The sequence below is a fragment of the Rhinichthys klamathensis genome, unplaced genomic scaffold (genome assembly GCF_029890125.1).
Source record: "Rhinichthys klamathensis goyatoka isolate OS25496 unplaced genomic scaffold, OSU_Roscu_1.1 h1tg000388l_1, whole genome shotgun sequence".
Classification (NCBI taxonomy): Eukaryota; Metazoa; Chordata; class Actinopteri; order Cypriniformes; family Leuciscidae; genus Rhinichthys; species Rhinichthys klamathensis.
Genome location: NW_026606892.1, coordinates 57961 through 77683, shown reverse-complemented (window position 1 = coordinate 77683; position 19723 = coordinate 57961). Strand labels below are relative to the sequence as shown.

The following is a 19723-nucleotide window of genomic DNA, read 5'->3' as shown; positions in this document are numbered from 1 at the left end:
AATTATTGATTTGCTTGTATTTATTTATTTTTTATTTAATGAATACTATTATTATTATTATTTAAGATTTGGTTTGCTTGTGATAGGAATAGTATTGTTTGTGAGTGGTGATTTTTAGAGTTTACAAGTATCCTGTTCCTTCCTCTGTCTCTGTTGTTTTTGTAAAGGTGAGGTGTTTCATTCAGGACAGGTAGAGCCCAGATCAAGTCAATGAGTCAGGCAGTTTTGTAATATATAGATGTCCTTCACATTTGCGCTTACCTCCTCTGTCCTGACCCAATCCAGCTGACATTTTTCAAGTGTCATCTTTAACTAGCTTAATGCTTTATTCTTCCCTCACTCTCTCTCTTTCTCATTGGCTTGCTCTTTAAAGGCTTTTTCATTCTCAGTTCCTATCATATCTTACACACTCAACATTCCTTACTGTTTTTTTTTCCGCCTCCATCTCCCGTCTGTCATAGCGCACTCTAGTCAAGCGTTCATTTATCGCTGTAGTAAACAAAGGAAGTATCATGTACTCCGTAATTATCCTGTTCCCTTATCACTTTGTCCTCATATGTAGTTGCCGTTTATGCTAGTTGGTGTCATCTCTATGCACCAGAAATCCACTTATATTCAGATGAAGGGGCTGAGTTGGTGGATGTCATTAATTTCAGATGCATTACTGTAAACGTAATTAAAAGTGTTGAGTGCTGGGTAATTACATAGCACATGCTGGTTGGAGTAAATTGGGTCTGGTTGGGATTGGGTGGGATATTCCCGGAACTGCCTTTTCCGGTGAAAGTGATGCTGTCAGGGGACAAATTATCATAGTGGGAACCCAGATGGCTCCCTTTGGCTTTTTGGATGTTCACGCAAAGGAGTTTGCTGGGCGCTCGACAACTGCAAGAGAAATGCGATGATTCACTATGGAGCTAATGAAGGCTTGCTGGTGCTCAGCTGATGAGGGGGCTGTCTTTTCTGGCTCTGAGGTCGAGTGCTATCAGAGTCTAATGATGTGTTGGTGGTGGGACCCATTAAAACCACGATCAGCCGTCTGCTGGGATATTAGGGATGAATGAAATGAATTGTGGAACTTTAACACCCCTATCTTTCTCTTACCCACAAATATCAAATATTTTTGTTGAGTGCACATCCTTTTCAGTCTGCATATGTGTTTGTATTTTCATGTGTGTTTAGATTTGCTGAGTATGAGATTTTCTGATTGCTTGTATTAATGGCTGCTAGTAACAGACATCCCAGATGTTCCCATCCTGTCATCACATGAGGATAAATATAGCCCTCTGCAGTAGTGATAAATGGAAATGCGGCTAATTTGTTTGAGGAGCAAAAGTGGTGACCAAGGTGCTCTGTAATCTGTACTGTCTCGTAGCGTTGGGTTAGAGTCCACCTTAGTCGAGTCCGAGTCAAATACAAGTCTTTAACCAATCAAGTCCTAGTCAAGTCCAAAAGGTCCGGGTCGAGTCTGAGTCCAACTAAACCATACTGTATTTCATTAAATCAATATCTTTTTATTAACCAACTTATAAAATGTCAATTTTAAATGTAACAAAAGCAAACCTCTATTGAATCTTGCTGTTTTGATTTTTGATTTCACATAATCTCATCATAAATATTATCCTGCTCAGCAAACTTAAAGTTATATAATGGAAGTTATGGCCGACTTTATTTTTTGTATTTTGACATTTCTGTATTTGTGACAATGCAGTACTGACCCGATCTGGCCAGTGACAATTATGTCAACTGTCCCGAGCATATTTCACTGAATCCCTGAACTCGAACATTTTTCAAGTCCCAAACGCTTGATTCTGAGTCAAGTAAAAATGCATCAGAGTCCGTGACAAGTCCGAGTCTGCAAAAAGTTGTACCCTAGTCCGTGTTTGAGAAACTGTCTCATCCACAAAGTATCTCAGAGGAATTTCGTTTTTCTGGTTCCAGTTCTAAATCCTCTTACCATAATGGTTTTGTTTATGCTTTCCAAATGATGGGAATTTTGTTAACAAGTAAATTATTAATACAAATAAATTAACTTTTACTGAAGAGTCACCATAAATGCAATTTAATAATGTTACTATTTTATGTAATGTATTTCAGCACAGTGTTCTGTATCAGTGGCAAACAATGCACTCATGAGAACAGTTAATGGACCCAAATATCATTGGAAAAGGAAATGAAAACTCTGCGCCTCCTGACACTATTGCTATGCAAGCTGTACTTTTATTTTAATTTTTTACTTTTTTTATTTTATTTTCTTATTATCAGTGCATTTTAGTTGAGCATGCACTCTCTTCCATATCTTATGAATAGATACAAAACATTACAAATTGGGCATAAGACAATTAGCCTTACTGCTGAGAACATTTGGACATGATAATGATAATTTTTAGCTTGATGGTAATAGAAATCACCACTATTTATAAAGACTAGCACTGGTTTGAAATGGATAGCAGAGACTCTGAATGGCTCCACTGGGGGAAAATGTTGAGCTGTGCGTGTGTGTGTGTGTGTGTGTGGAAGTGTTTGGTTGGGGTTTGAGCGTTTTCCCACCCTTGAGGGTTGAATAAGATGGTGGATGTTGTTTGTGATAACATACTGACTGAGGTTCTCTGAAGACAAGCTCCCACATTGTTCTGCCATTGTAACTAGATGATTGATATCTAATCAGTGATTTAAAGATTGACTGAATAGTACAATGAGCTGGATTCATTGAGCATCAGTGCAATAATATGAAATCAGCCGTATCTGATTTTGTTGATACCTACATAAATGATTGAACTTTGCACTGTTGTGCAAAATAACTTGTGAAAACTTTGTCAGTGAGTCAGGATGGACTTCCTGCGTTACTTCCTTTTGTCTAAACGTAACATTTCACCAGGTCTCGCAAGAAGGATCATGTAATACACTCATTCCTTGAATCTCTGCTACTTTGTCCCCAAAAAATGTTGGTATTGTTACCTGTCAGTGCTCGTTCTGAGGTATGCGTGTCTTTTGTGTGTTAAAGCATGGGTTAGTGACAATATATGAATGGTATGAACATGTACTGTATGTTCTATGGTACTACTAATGTCCTTCTGTGCTAGATAATCTGTTCCGCAGGCTGTTAGGTTTACTGTCATATGCAAGTTTGCCACATTAACAAGTTCAATTAGAATCAGTGTGTCACAAAAATCAGTGTGTTATTCTGTCCTTATTTACTCACTCTAATGTCTAAACCCATATGACTTTTTTTTCTGTATTCTTTTATATCTCTATGGTGATTTTTTTTGTACCTTTTTGAAGCTTGGAATCCTCAATCATTCATTGTAATTTCATTGAAAAGGGGGATTACTATGTTGTGGGGACCAGATGTCCGCACAAAAATAATAATACCAGTAATTTTTAAACTATGGCGGACTTTTTTTGTGTGTGTTTTTCTTTAGCTTATAAATCATACAGAATGATGTTTTTTGAGAATGTAAAAATGCAGAACGTTTTCTGTGATGGGTAGGTTTAGGAGAAGGGTTAGGGTTAGGGAACAGAATATACAATTTGTATTTTATTAAAATCATTTTGTCTATGGAAAATGCCCCCATTAAACATGGAAACCCAACGTGTGTGTCTGTGTGTGTGTACTTGACCATATTTTGGGGACAAATTATTCCCCATGAAATGAGCAATAAAATGTCCTTTTGGAGAGATCCTGAAAGAATTATAAAAAAACCCAAAAGAAAGTAATTAAAAAGAAGAAAAAGAATTACCTGTACATAGAAACAGTAGATGTCTATGCTATGTCCTCATTTAGATGGCTGAGCAAACGTGTGTGTGTGTGTGTGTGTGTGTGCATGTGTACTTGTGAAGGGTAGTTTTAATTAGAGAGTTTTGAGAATGGCCTGACCTCCTCCACCTGCCTATTCTACCTCCAGGACTCTCTGTCCTTTAGTTTCCTCTCCCTTTTTGCCTCGTACTCCTCTTCATCTCTCTCTGTTTCTCTCACATTGTTGTTCTCCCTTTCCTCATGTCACTATTGGTGTATGTTAGCAGTGCGTTTCACCCACACAAAGGCCAAACCCAGGGAGGAGCACAGAGATGTTTTACGCAGGACTAGGAGTGTTTACTACAGGGACGGGGCTCCACCCCTTGGTTTTTTTAATCTTCCTGTTCCTGTACTGAGCCTTTTATGATATTCAGCTTTGTTTTTATTTGATCAATACCTTGTGTTGTTTTGCACATTATGGTAATATCTTCTCTCTAGCTAACATTATTAAAATCTCCCCTGATGAGGCACATCTTGACCACATCTCTTGTCTGGTGGCTACTTTATGTCCCTAATGTATTAGAGACAAAAGCTTCACACACAGACACATGCACACGCATCCATACCGGGGCTCAGCTGCACCACTGAAGCATGGTTGACGCCTGATCTCGTTTATCCTGAGGGAATCCAGGATGTCAGTGATGGTGGTCAAGGCCATTTCAGCAGAGCATTTCTCTCTGTCAACAAAACAAATGACTGATGTAATCTGCACACAAATTACTCTGCAGAAAGCTCTGCGGGTATCAATAGACTTGTAATGCCATATACATTCTCCAACCCTTTTTTGTTTATTAAAAATTAATGGGTGAGCAATTTATTTGGCTGATAGGTGTCAGAGGCAAACCTTTATTTTGACCATTTTTTATTTTTTATTTTTTTTTGACATATTATTTTATCTTAATCTTTATTAAGAGCATTTAGCATAACAATTCATTTAGCTTTTTTTAATATGATATTCTAATATTGATCTAGTAGTGGGTATAACTGCAGTGGGCATCAAGTGCCCCTTTCGCACCGGGTAGTTCTAGGAACTAGCCACCAGGGTGGTTCCCCGAGAACTAAATGTTCCCCTAGGGTCATTTCCTGGTTGAATTCGCACCACCAGTATAGGAACTCTGAAGTGACGTAAGCCGCACTTGTAGTGACTTTTATTTTGACACTGCGGTGGATGTTTATTTTGAGAACGCCAGAGCCTGAGCAGTGAGCACACAATTCTCACATTCTCCATCTTCATCGGTTTACGATCTGTTTAACAATCCTGTCTAATACGTTATTAGAACTGTTATAGCCTACAAGGATATAAACAGTATATGAAAAAGTATTTACGTTTGCCATGTGGTTGATGCCCAGTGTTGCTAGCTGAGCAGAAATACATAATCATGTTTCGCTTGGTGCCCTCAAACTTGCGTTGGATTTTCTCATTCACGTAAAGGTTGAGGTCCATCTACCACTGTTTTCCATGTTTGTAGAGTTAGTTCGTGGACTAAATGTATAGGCTATAATCTGTGTGTAAGACTGGAAAAAAACTGGTTGAAGAGATAGACCTGACCACTGGTCTATGAGACGAAGGTGAACGTTCAACAAATTTGAATACATAAATAAACACATATAAAATAGAAAGTAAGTAGTTTGTCAAAAAAAGTGCCAAGCTACGTCTTTGTTATTGTTTTGAATAAGTAACCTCTAGTGGTGAAACTTTCACACTGTGCTTTTAAACAAAGAAAGACCATATATGAAAAAGTATATATTATAGCGTTTGTCTTTCTAATAAAAGTATGGATGATTTGATAGTTGTTTTTGCTGTTATGAGAAGTGAAGTATTTTAAATCCATTTCACAGATCCAAAGATTTCCAGTGCAGAAAATAGGTCAGCAGATTCTTTCTGGGTCTTATTGTGGGGTTACCCAGTGACTTGTTTTCTTCTCATTAATCCACCATGTATTCAACTAGACATCCAGTCCACAGTACACTCCATTACATATTCTTACATGTCAGAATGTCACGAGTTAATAACCCAAATGACTCATTTTGAATCACTGTGAGTCATTCACCAGCACCTAGTGTTTTTTGGAGAATCCTAATGACCTAACAGGAAATGGAATAATCTGAAGGGAAGATATTATTTGATTATAAATGCTAGTAAATGAGGAAAAAATAATTTTGGCATTGAGAAATGCTGGTTTCCTTATTCCTCCCTTATCTCAGTTTCAGTAATGCTCTGCATTCTAATTCTAGGCTCAGACTGTTTGTAATTTGGTGTTCAGCATCTCAAATATTGTGTGTCTTGTACGTATCCACCTCTGTTGGGAGTGGGACACATTGTGTACATTCATGGGCAACTTCACAGTCCATTAATCTTGTTTTCTTTTTCTGTCTCCTTACATCAGGCATTTTAACCTTCGGATGAAGAGGGACACCTCTCTCTTCTCTCCCGATCTGAAGGTGGAAGTTTCTGGAGAAGAGAGACCCTACGACACCTCTCACATTTACACTGGAGAAATTTATGGTGAGCATGGAACCTTTTCACCACTATCTCATACACACACTTGCACATGTGTCCACCTCAACACATGCTCTAGACTGTTGCCACGGAAACGTTGCCTCCATCTATTGTATGTGTACAGTGTTTTTGAAGATATATAGTGATTTTGCGCAGCTCATGTGAGGAAGAGAGTAATTAAAAAAGAGAGGAGATTGTGAGAGAATCTTCTTTTATAAAACTACTTTTTTGGTAGTTTATGATTTAGAAAAAAAAAGAACACCCATGATTAATTATTATTTGAAACATCCGATATAGTGATATGTTGCTGTCAGAGAAAAAAGAAAAAAGATGAACTATTTTTGGAATAAAAAAAAAAACCCTAATTATTTCTGACTAAAATCACTGACTGGAAAGAATACACTCAAAATTCCTGCATACAATTATATTATATATTATTATCAATGTTTAAAACAATTGGCTGCTTAATGGTTCTGTGGATTAAGCCATTTTACCATTAAGCCATTTTATCAGGATTCTTTGATGAATAGAAAGATCAAAAGAACAGCGATTATTTGAAATGTATCTTTTGTAACATTATACATGTATTTACTGTCACAGTGTCACTTTTGATCAAATTAATCCATCCTTTCTGAATAGAAGTATTAATCTTTAAAAAAAACACATGTTTTCCAGGACTGGAAAATTTATCATCAATTTTCCAGGTTTTTTAAGGTTTTCTAATATGTGTGGGAACCCTGTTATTACATAATAGTCTGCTAGGAGCAATTTTAAATAATTGTCTGATTCTTACACTACCATTCAAAAGTTTTTGGACGGTACTTTTTATTTTTTTAAGATTAATACTTCTATTCAGAAAGGATGGATTAATTTGATCAAAAGTGACACTGTAATAACCAAACAGGTTGTGAACGTATCCCTATGCCTTAAAAAAAAAAAGTACCGTCCATTTCGCGCGCGATATTCGCCGACATTTAACGCCTCGTGATTAAACAAAGGGCGCCAATGTGAGTGTGCACACCGACGCGAAAAACGCCACGCGTAAAAGCGTCATTTTTTTAAAAACGCTTTGGGTTCGTTTTTTTGGGTTTGACGCGCCGCGTCAAAAACTATCCGACCAATGAGATTGGTGCTTTTACTCACGTGTCTGGAGCTTCTGAAGTTACAGTAAAACACAACTTGGGGGCGCTCAAACACAAAACGGTCTTGCCGAGCACACATACGCAATGGCAAAGAAGATATACGCCAAGTAGCGTCTACACTGCCGAGGAGAAATAAGACGAGGAAGATGCAAGGCAAGATGAATGTAGAGCTGCTGGTCTCGTTGGTGTCGGAACAAGAACTATGACAAACGCGACAGCGACTACAACATAGGACTATTTCTGTTTTACATTAAGCGCCATCTAATGTCAGGGAATGAATTGGCATGTTCACTTGGCTCATCGTCAGCGAAAATCGCTTGGGTGTGAACACAAAAAACGCGTTGAAAAACGCTGGCGAATAACGCGCGCCGATATTCGTCCCGGTGTGTACGAGCCTTAAGAATCAGACAATTATTTAAAATTTCTCCTAGCAGACTATTATGTAATAACAGGATTCCCACACATATTAGAAAACCTTAAAAAACCTGGAAAATTGATTATACATTTTCCAGTCCTGGAAAACATGTGGACATTTTTCTGAAAAAAAACACGAACCTAAAGGCATAGGGATACGTTCACAACCTGGTCGGCTTTTATGACGTAGCCTATATTTCGAGACTGAACTTACCGAACATCCAAAACACTCGTGAAGAGCTTACAAAATGTGTAAAGGAGTCAAAACAGTGGCGGGAATCCCTCCGTCTCACACATAAATATCTGCTGCAAGGAGATGCAGTACTGATGCCTGTAACAAACATCATGACTATGATGGGGGTGGAAAACAGGAATGCGTGAGCATTCTGTCCTTTTTAGGGTCTCATCTTCCTGTTTTTGGTTCTTTTACATGTCTTTGGTCCGTTGCATTCATATTTCATTCGAACCGCACCAGGGTTCGAATGGCAGCGTTCACACTTATTCAAATGTACCCCACTAATAGAGCAATCACACCAGGGTTCGTTTTAATCGATCCAAACATGCCAAGTGTGAACACACCCTTAAAGAAAATGTAAAATGTCCTGGAAAATCTTGTTGTCCTGGAAAATAATTTTTTAACAAAGAGTTTATCATTGCCCCCAAACAATTAGCACTCAGCTGCAGAAATTTCTCTGTTCAGTCTGACTGCTCTGATTGGATTTCGCATGGTTTATGCGACTTTCTCACTCCACGTAAAACGTAAATTTCAGGCGTTGTTCTAGGAAACATCGCTGCAGAAGCAAGGTTGTGTTGTTACAAGTGTCGGGCGGGCAGAAATATATAGTATATTTCTGACATTTATGATCTGCGTTTTATTGTTAAGGTTGTAAGGGGTATATAGAGTCAGGCTCTTTCTTCGTTTGGTTTGTAAAAGTTGAAAGTGAAGGTGTGCCCTGTCATAGAGCAGAACCTCTGATGCACACATCCTGCAATGATGATATTTGGCCACTGCACTCCTCATTTATCTCTCATGTAACTCGCTGACCAAATCATCTGTCACAATATTAATGCCTAGATTCCTAGAATTGTATTAATTTTATCAAAAGACACTGCTTGAAATTATTTGATGTAAAACAGTCTTTTTCTCAGTCCTAAATATCTAAGACAAAATTACTCCGCTAGGACACAGTTTATATAATTGGCTGGTTCTTATGTTAGATTATGTAACTTTCTACTGTCTGCTGTCATTGTTGATTTTAATGCCATCAATGCACATATTTTTGAGTTTTGAGCATTTTAGTAGAGTCTGTGTTTTCAGACCTAATCTTCTGCATAAGTAAATGAAATGTCATGTTCGGTTACTCTTCATTTTTGCATGATCATTTCTGAGGCTTCTGAGTTGACACCAGGACCTTACATTAGAGAATGCCTCATCACCTTATTCTCATTATGTACCTTGTAATGGACTTTGAAGCCGGTGAGCCATTGAACCTGATTGATGATGGGTACAGCTTGCGATATACACGCATTAGTGAGATCTGAGAATTGCCTATGTACTTTAAATGACGGACAGACTGCCTACTGGAGGATGAAAGCGACTTTCCATTTTCTCTGATCAGGCATCCTTATCTCATTGTCTCTGAGCTTCTCCCCTGACCCTAGTTCTGACACATCCTTTCAGCCTCTGATTTGCTCTGAACGGATTCATGTAATTTCCTGCTCACCACAGGATGTTTCATAATAACTGATATTGAGTATTGCCAGGAGATGACGTTCATGTGATCTGTTGATAAGGATGAGTGGAGGACTTCAGGCCTGAGGAAGTGAATGTGGTTGAGGATTGCTCTGAACTGGTTCTTTATTGGAGGTGATGAATAAACACTAACAAATAATGCTATCGCTAGGGATGGGACGGTATGAAAATTTCATATCACGATTATAGTGACCAAAGTTATCACGATTATCAATATTATCACGGTTTTGTTAAAATGAGATGGAAATGTTCAAAAAGAACTGATGCTCACCCTGAAAACATTTGAAAATCAACAAACAAAAAATACAATTAGCAGTAATATGCACTTTTTTAAGCATCAACATTATATTAACATTAACATGGAGCCCTGAGAGTGAGAGGTATAAGTTTTCCTAGTGCAGGTTTTAATTAACCCATCATTAAACCCTATCATTAATAATGATAATAACACTTATGGATGTGTGTGACTGAATATTATTATTATCAACAAGTGATTAATAAATAATAAATCACTTTCTCTCTCTCTCTCTCTCTCTCTCTCACACACACGCACGCACACACACACACTTTAAATGAACAAAATATGTTGGTTGGGTCAGGGTGACTAAACTACTGGCATACTTATAATGACTGTTGTAAATAGCAACGCACTACACAGCGCACATCCATGTCTCGGATCACCGCGGACGCAATCTCTGGATTCATTCAAATGTGTATGTCTTGCGTCTCAGTTTTGATTGTATTGAAAATTAAATCAGAGTAATTTAGTATTAATACTACTACAATATTGTTGAAGTGATCACATTTACTTTACGATTGATTTGGACACTGTAAATTGTATAATGGATTTATAAATCGGTAAGATTTAAAAACATTAAGTTAATCACAATTCAATATTTCATGTCCCTGAAATTATTTCTGTGGTAAAAAATAAAACTGTAATAAGTTTACTATGAATGAATACAATACATTATCCCTTAAATGTCACCCTTAATAGTTTGAATATGTTCGTTCGTCTTGGCTCAAATCCACTTGCTGTAAAACTTTTCTCTTCGCGGAAGCTTTGCAATAATTACAAGTGAGATAATGAAATAATTCATCTCCAATAAATTTTTTGTCTAATTATTTGCCCAAGTTAGTTGTGGTATTAAGGTAAAAATTAACTCAGTGGGCGGTTGTCACGTAACGTTAGATGACTTAGCAGATTTTACGTGTTTCCCCCTTTTGCAGCGACTTTCCTCTTGCAAGATTTGCAGACAGGGTGCCCATCCTCGATTAAATTGCCCTCGGGACTCTTGTAATAGCCAAAATACGACCATACCTCCGATTTTGTCCTCTTGGATGGCTGAAAAATCTCCCGTGCGCTGTCTCACTGCCTTCCGCCATGTCTTCTCGCGCAAAAAAACAACATTGCATCTGCGCGCCTGCTCGCGCTTGCGTCAGACTGATTCTGGCTGGACAGGATTTACCGCGAGTTTTCAAAATCACGATAATCAAACACGGTTTTTATGATAATTAAATTTTAAACGATAATACTAACCGCCAGGACATTTTATCGTGGTTTATCGTGAAACCGGTAATTGTCCCATCCCTAGCTATCGCTCACCTTTAAAACACAATCGATTTTTGAACACACCACAGATGGAGAATGACAATCCACAAGTTTAGTTGTCAGATCAACTTTTTACTGACAGTTTAAGGATGAAAACTGCTGAACATTTTTTGGGAACACTTTATTTTGATGGTCCCTTTTGAACATTCTGTTAACTATAAGTAACTTTGCAACTACCGTACATGTCAACTAACTCTCATTAGACTATTGGTGTACTGTCTGCTTAAAGCAGCACTAAGTAGGAATTCCGTTTTTGTCAAACAGCCTGTTCAGTAGGATGGACGCTGTAACGAGTAGAAATAAGGTATGGCCCCTTTAAGAGCTGCGCGCACCCTGTTTAACTGTCGGCAGGCTGTATTGTATGTGCGCCACGAACACCACATGTATACGGCGCCGGGTTATTTCTGTTTGATGCTCATTTTATCAGAATTTTATCAGATCTGTTTTTTGCCGTAAAGCAATTCGTTACCTCGCGAGACCTGATATCACACGATACTTCCTAACACTGAGGCCCGCCGGCCCAAAGTTGCAAGGGTGGTTTTGCGGGGTGTTGCAAGGGTGGTTTTGCACCAGGGGGGTGCGAGACGACCACCATTCAACACGAAATCAGTAATATAAACATTACAATGACTCTAAAGCTGTTCGGTTAAGGTAAAAAAGTTACTTAGTTCACCTTTAATATCTCTTTATTGTGATGGTCCTCCAACAGACAATCTACTGACTATAAGTAACTTTGCAACTACATGTCAACTTATTTTAACCCTAACCCTACCAGTCTGCTAATACTCTACTAATACTCTAATGAGAGTTAGTAGACATGTAGGTGCAATGTTACTTATAGACAACAGAATGTGTTAAAGGGACCACCAAAATAAAGTGAAACCAATTTTTTCATTGACATTTTTTTTATTTGTTTTTTTTTTTTTTTGCCAGCAGTAGTGAAGACAAGATGCCATTGCATTGACTATATTTTAATCGATTTTATTTAAAATTTACTGTTGATGAAAATATACCCAAAGAAAATGAAAACTGCAAGATATTAACAACATGACTACATTTAAGGACATTTTTGTCAAAATCAAAAACTATGACAAAAACATTTCCATCTCTTCTAGCATTCTGAGTCTTTCTCAATAAGGCTTGAAATGAAAGAATCCTTAAATGGATAGTTCACCCTAAAATGAAAACCTAGTCATTTACTCACCCTGGTGTTGGTGAGCTTTGACATGAAATACAACCCATGTACCTTCTTCTCTGAGGTGAATATATCCGTTGTGTTTGTCATTCCGTCATTCTGACTGTCATCAGACGAACGGATTTCCAGGCTGGTTATATTTGACTCAGTGAAGAAAGTACACGCATACTTTTTTTGGGACTTCTAGGCATTGTATTTTGTTCAAAGTTTGTTTTTATTGATTTTTACAATATACATCACATTCACAATCCCCCACCCCTCACCATCCAATTTAAGAATGACGCCCATACTATCCATTAATTCAAAATGGAATTGTAAGAACCAAGCATGCATACAATATTTACAAACATGCTAACAAACATAAACCTCCAACCAAATACATAAAAAAAAAAAAAAAAAAAAGGGAAATAAATAAAAAAAAAAAAAAAAAAAAAAACAATAGTAGTGGCATTATTCAAACAGACTTATCAACATAATCAAGAAAAGAACGCCACATCTTAAAAAATTGTTTTTCCGATCCTCTTAGTGAATACCTAATTTTTTCCAGGCAGAGACAGGACATCATATCTCTAATCCATTGAGTATGAGTGGGTGGCAAGGGATCTTTCCACTTTAATAATATTGCTCTACGTGCAAGTAGGGAAGAGAAAGCAAGGACTTTACACATTGATGCTGACAACCATACGTCCTCTGGGGCAACTCCAAATAATGCCACCAGAGGTTCTGGCTCTAATCTATGCTGAAGAACCACAGAAAGGGTGTGAAATATCGATCGCCAGTAAAGCTCTAATTTGGGGCATGTCCAGAACAAGTGAGTTAACGTTCCCTCGGTACATTGACATCTATTGCACATAGGGCTAGTACCAGGAAACATTTGAGCTAGTTTAACTTTGGATATATGAGCTCTGTGTACAACTTTAAACTGTATAAGTGAATGCCGAGCACACATTGACGATGAGTGGACCTGTTTAAGGACACAGTTCCAGGTGTCTTCGGAGAGTGGTCTGTCAAGGTCTTCCTCCCAGGCTCTCTTAATGTTATCCAGGGATGAAGATGCCAGATTGATCATTAAATTGTAAATAGTAGCAATTGAGCCCTTGGCCAATGTATTACATGAAAGGAACCTATCCAAAGGATTTTCGGAGGGCATCGCTGGGAAGTCTGGTATTAGTGACTTAACGTAATGTCATACTTGCAAGACTCTAAAGAAATCTGACTTGGTAAGACCAAAACGTGATACCAATTGCTCAAAGGAAGCAAATACATTATCCAAAAATAAGTCTTTGAAACATTTTATCCCCTTTTGAGACAAACTCTTGAATGAACCATCCTGCATTGAGGGTGGAAAAAAATGATTACGGAACACAGGGCTAAGAAGAGAGGGGTCCCTAAAACCAAATGACTTCCTGAATTGGATCCAAATCCTCAACGAGTGTTTCACCACTGGGCAATCGGCCGGAATATAAGAGGTAGACTGTAGTTTAGATGCAAGAAGTGCTGGAAGGGAAATTTGCTTATAAGCATTTATTTCCATGTCCACCCAGGACGGTCTATTGGGCAAAAGGTGATAATGCCACCAATAAAGTGTATTTCGTATGTTAGCCGCCCAGTAGTAAAACTTAAAATTGGGTAAGGACATACCACCATTGCATCTAGGCCTCTGAAGGTATGCTTTGCGTAAGCGAGGGTGCTTACCATTCCAAATAAAAGAAGAGATAACAGAGTCCAAAGACTTAAAAAAAGACAGGGGAATAAATAAAGGTCAACACTGAAAGAGATAAAGAAATTTAGGAAGCACCACCATTTTAATAGAATTAATGCGCCCAATGAGAGAAATCTTTATAGGGGACCATTTAGAGAGATCTTTCTTAATCCGTTGGAGAAGCATGCCAAAATTATGTTTAAAAAGATGCTTATGATGGCGAGTGATACAGACCCCAAGATAAGTGAACTTATTGTGGTATGTTTGAATACTGTAGTTGTGTAACTACCTCGTTAATTGGGAAAAATTCACTCTTGTGCAGATTAAGCCTATAACCAGAAAACCGACCAAAATTCTCAAGCAAAGATAGAGCTGCGGGTAAAGAAGTTTGTGGATTTGACATAAAAAGCAGTAGATCGTCTGCATATAGAGTTACCTTATGGACGGTCTCACCACGGGTAATTCCAGTGATCTGCTGACTCTGGCGTAAGGCGATTGCTAAAGGCTCAATAGCTAGAGCAAATAGTAGTGGGCTTAGCGGACAGCCCTGTCGAGTTCCGCGGTGCAAGTTAAATGGCCTAGAGTGCAGACCATTGGTTAGGACTACTGCAGAGGGGGTACTATAAAGTAATTTAATCCAAGAGAGAAAGATCGGGCCAAATCCAAATTTTTCCAAAACTAAAAAAAGGTACTCCCACTCAACCCTGTCAAACGCCTTCTCTGCATCTAAAGAAACAACACATTCTGGGATGGCCTGGTTCTGAGAGTATACCACATTGAGTAAGCGGCGGATATTAAAAAATGATTGATGATTCTTTATGAACCCTGTTTGATCAGGAAAGACGATAGTGGGGAGGACATCTTCAAGTCTAGAAGCAAGCACCTTCGCTAAAATTTTAACGTCGCAGTTGAGCAAAGAAATTGGCCTATAAGACGCACAGTCTAAGGGGTCTTTATCCTTTTTGAGTAATAAAGAGATACAGGCTTGATTTAACGTTGGGGGAAGAGTCCCAGTCTTAAGAGACTCAGAAAAAACAGATGTCAAAAAAGGAACGAGTTGTACTGAAATTTTTTTATAGAATTCTGACGGAAAGCCGTCAGGTCCTGGGGTTTTGCCAGATTGTAGAGAAGAGATAGCAGCCGCCACTTCCTCCTGAGTAATCGGCAATTCTAAAAGGTTACGAACATCCAAGGATAAAGTGGGGAAATTTAGTCAGCCGAGAAAATCTTCGATATCCCCCTGCGAAGAGGAGTCAGATGTATACAAAGTAGAATAAAAATGTCTAAACTTGTCATTAATAGTATTTGGATCAGTTGTGACCTCCCCGTTATCTAGACGAAGACCATTTATAGTTTGTTTTGCACGTAGCCCTCTCAGCTGATTAGCTAAAACTTTCCCGGATTTTTCCCCACTTTCATAAAAAACACTCCTAGTTCTTCTCAGAAGGCCCTCTATCTCATTTGTTGAAAGCAAGTCGAGCTCTGATTTAAGTTTAAGACGTTTCTTATACAGATCTGGCGTGGGAGACATAGCATATTGTTCATCTAACTTTGAAATATCATTAGCGAGTAAGATTTGTTTTTCTTTAGAGAGCTTCCTTTTATTAGCACCATATGAAATAATTTGGCCTCTAATATATGCCTTAAGGGCCTCCCACACTGTTGAATCTGAAATGTCCACTGATTTATTAACGCTTAGAAAAAAAGGAATTTGGTCAGCAACAAAGGAACCAAAATTATCATCTGCCAAGAGTGAAGTATTGAAACGCCAGTTCCTCCTAGGGGAAGGCAAATTCAGAAAGGTCAAATCAAGAGTAAGAGGAGCATGGTCCGATATAATAATACTTTGATATGCACAAGACTGAACTCTAGAAATTAAATCGTTATCCAGAATAAAGTAATCAATCCGGGAATAAGAGTGATGAACATTTGAAAAAAAAGAATATTCTCTTTTTCGGGGGTACAAGCGCCGCCAAACATCCGATATACCATATTCAGAAAAATAGTTATTTAGAAAAATGGAGGATTTGTTTGCCGTGCATGGTCTAGATGACGAACGGTCCAGTACTGGGTCAAGGCAACAGTTAAAGTCTCCCCCAAGTATAAGAGAATGCGAATTTAGATCAGGGATAAGAGAGAGAGTATGTTTAAAAAAACTGACATCAAAATTAGGGGCATAAAAGTTAGCTAAAGTTACATTCTTATTGCATAGTGTGCCTACAACAATTATATACCGGCCATTCTCATCTGATATAATATCATTTGGTACAAAGGGTACATTCTTATTAATCAAAATAGCCACACCTCTTGCCCTTGCCTGGAAAGAAGAGTGAAAGATCTGACCCTTCCAACCACGATTGAGGTGATTGTGATCCGTAATGCGTAAATGGGTTTCTTGCAAGAAGGCAACCTCTGTTTTGAGCTGTCGAAGATGAGCAAGAACTCTGTTTCTCTTAACCGGTTGGTTCAAGCCCTTGACGTTCCAACTCAGAAATCTCAACTCTCTACCCAAAAGAATACCTATCAGAAGCCTGTGATCGGAGAGTGAAAATAAAAGAATTACAAAAAGTAAAATAACATAACATCAACAAAAGAACAACAAACATAAAAGTCATGAAGTCAGCATGACGCCATCCCATACAAAAACCCAACCCAGCCACATAATCAACCCACCCCTCAAAGAACATTACAATGACAGCAAAACTACCCACAAGAACTAAGTGTTCTGAACACTTCCTTATTTCGCCTTACCTTATATAATCCTCAGTCCCTTAAAGCAAAGTATCCTCATTATACAACATATAGATAACATTACCGTATCAAATAGTATGTTTAATATACGAGCAGACCAATGGCATAACTATAATTGGTTCACGAAGTATGAATACTTAAACATTCGACCAATATAATGAGCACATGGCAAGCCAAAATAAATGACACTGTAAAAAAAAATAAAAAAAATATCCCCTAGTAAACAAAAATAGCAATCAATCTCTTGCAAAAAGTATTTGTGATTAAACCAAAGAATAAACGAGATACATCATACAACAAACCTAGTTCAACAGTAGTATCAGCTCAAATACAACAGCACCAATCATTCATTAAAGACGTAAAAAATGTCCCCATGATGTAAATCACTTCCAATGAACAGTAAACCGTTTATATAATGTCAGAGAGTTTAGGATAAACTAACGTAGTTAAGTCAGTGTTGTACAACGGGCTCCTTCGTGACACAAATAGTATATAACGTTATAAGCCCACCGCTCAAGTTGAACGACCGTCATCATAACGCTAAGAGGCGCTACGGTGAGCCGTCAAAAATTCCTTGGCCTCATCCACCGATGCAAGCATCTTTTGCTCACCTTCCTTAGTTAGGATCCTCAGCCTTGCGGGGAAAAGAAGGGATGGCTTAAATCCAAGATTATAAAGCTCTGCCATTACCCCACGATATTGAGCGCGCTGTTCCAGAACTTCCGGACTGTAGTCATCGTAGATGGCGATCGGGTTGCCACGGTATTGCAAGGATCCTCTTCTTTTACGGGCCTCTCGTATCACCGCCTCCTTGGTCTGATACCGATGAAAACGGACTATTACCGCTCTCGGCCTCCCTCCCTGCTTCGTCTTAGCGATCAGAGCCCGATGTGCCCTATCAAGTTCAGGAGGAGACGGCAAAATCTGCTCGCCCATAATTTCGGACAGCATCTCGGAAAAGAACACTGTGGGCCGCGGACCTTCGACGGATTCCGGTAAGCCAATGATCCTGACATTATTACGCCGACTACGGCCCTCCAGGTCTGCTGTTTTGGCCTTAAGTTTAGCGTAGTTCTCAGTCAAATCGGCACATACCGCTTCCAAGGAGTGAATTCGCTCGCTGAGGAGGTCTGCGTTGGATTCCAGTGATGTTATTCGTGGCCCATGGTCCGACACTGCGGCCTGGACGAGGTCAAGTTTTGCCTCTAAGGATGTCAAAGCGGTTTTGAAATCGGAGGAGAGAGCGGCTCTGTGGTCTTCCAATAGGCTAGTCAAGGCTGACATGCTAACCTCGCCATGAGCCCCGGGCACGTCGTCTTTTACGTTAACTGTGTCTTTCTTCGCATGTTTGGTTGATTTAGATGCCATTTTCTGCTTCCGTATTTATTAAACTTATCTCTTTAAATTCTAAAAAAAATTAAATCGGTAGAGGATTATAAACTGATAAAATAGAAGAACTGTACAGGGAGCACGAGGTAGACGCGTCTACTCCATTCGCGTCCAGAACCGGAAGTCTAGGCATTGTATTTTAATGTCACCTTTTTGTTAATCTTACTTTTCTGGGCGACATGGAGTGAACTGCGGCCCGAGTCTCATGAAGACACGTGTCCTGCAGCCATGCAGCGAAGCCCCAACGGCCAAGGTTAAGAATATCGTTAAGGAATACATTAAAACGTTTGTTTTGTTAACCAAGCCCTGTCGTATACTCCCAGAACACTTAGAATATGTACAGCACTTGTCACATGGAATCATTCTGTGATACTTTTGCATCTTTTTAAAAAAAGCTTGATGCTGGTTGCCATTCACTGGCATTATGTGGACGAGCATGAGCGAGGAAGGAAAATTCTCCTTTTGTGGTCCATAAAAGAAAGAAAGGCATACTACATTAGAACAACACCAGGGTTAGTAATTTATGGCTTAATTTTCATTTTTTGGGTGAACTATCCCTTTAAACTCACTCTCACAAATGTCCATATTTCACCTTTCTCAACTTTACTCTAACCCTCTTGCGCTCTCTCTCACCCTTTGTTATCCATTAGCACTCTTTGTGCTCTCTAAAGGATAAACATCACTTGGTGCTTAATCTTGTAACCTCTATAATATTCACAGAAAAGAGTTTGAAGTAGGCTGGGATGGTGCAAATTCTCTGTGGAATGACGATGACATTGGCATTAACATTCGTTCTCTCATTAGCATTTCTTTCTTTTTTGCACTCGTCTTTTTTTACTCTGAAGTGGATGTCATCTCTACCCCAGTCCTACTCATTAGCCACCAGAGTACTTCTAGTCAAATTCAGTCCATTTATTATTAGGATTGACTTCATAAGTATGTTGTGCCAATATTTGTTTTTTTCTGTTGCTTGTTTTATGTTCTTGAGTGTCTTCATGCTTCACCTCATCAGCTTCCTGTTGTTTTAATCTGTAAACGTGAGAACAGAAGGTCAGGGAGGGATGGAGGAGAGCAGTTTAATGTTACACAGGGCGAAAGAGTGAACCACCTCTTGTGTTATTATCAGTTTTAGGGATGAATAGTTCAAGAGCTTTTAGAGCTTGTTCCATTCTGAAGAAAGAAACCAGATTGCACGTGGTTCTTCTTTGCCTGAGAAACAGACAAAACACACCACCGCTTTCCCACAGCCTTTTAACTGTGATAGCAGAGAGCTCCTGATAAAATCCTGGTAACCGTTTTATTATGTTTTTTTAAAGCACTTATGGTGCTTGTAAGATCCCAATGCTTGCGAAACGTTCAAAGCTTCTCTTTCATTTGTCTTGTTTAAAGTGGACCATCATTTGAAACGAGCAAAAATGGTCTGAGATTTTGATACCCTAACATGTCTAGAACATTATGGACAACAGCTCCTT

At 38.7% G+C, this 19723-nt stretch overlaps 1 protein-coding gene across 2 annotated transcripts in view; it reads left to right on the top strand.

Moving 5' to 3' along the window:
* The window catches only part of adam10a (ADAM metallopeptidase domain 10a), a 96130-nt gene that overhangs the window by 46736 nt on the left and 29671 nt on the right, over positions 1–19723 (top strand). For both annotated transcript variants that reach the window (XM_056234119.1, XM_056234118.1), the window contains exon 3: positions 6181–6299. In XM_056234119.1, coding sequence (XP_056090094.1) covers positions 6181–6299 — 119 coding nt within the window. The remainder of the gene's footprint in view (positions 1–6180; positions 6300–19723) is intronic.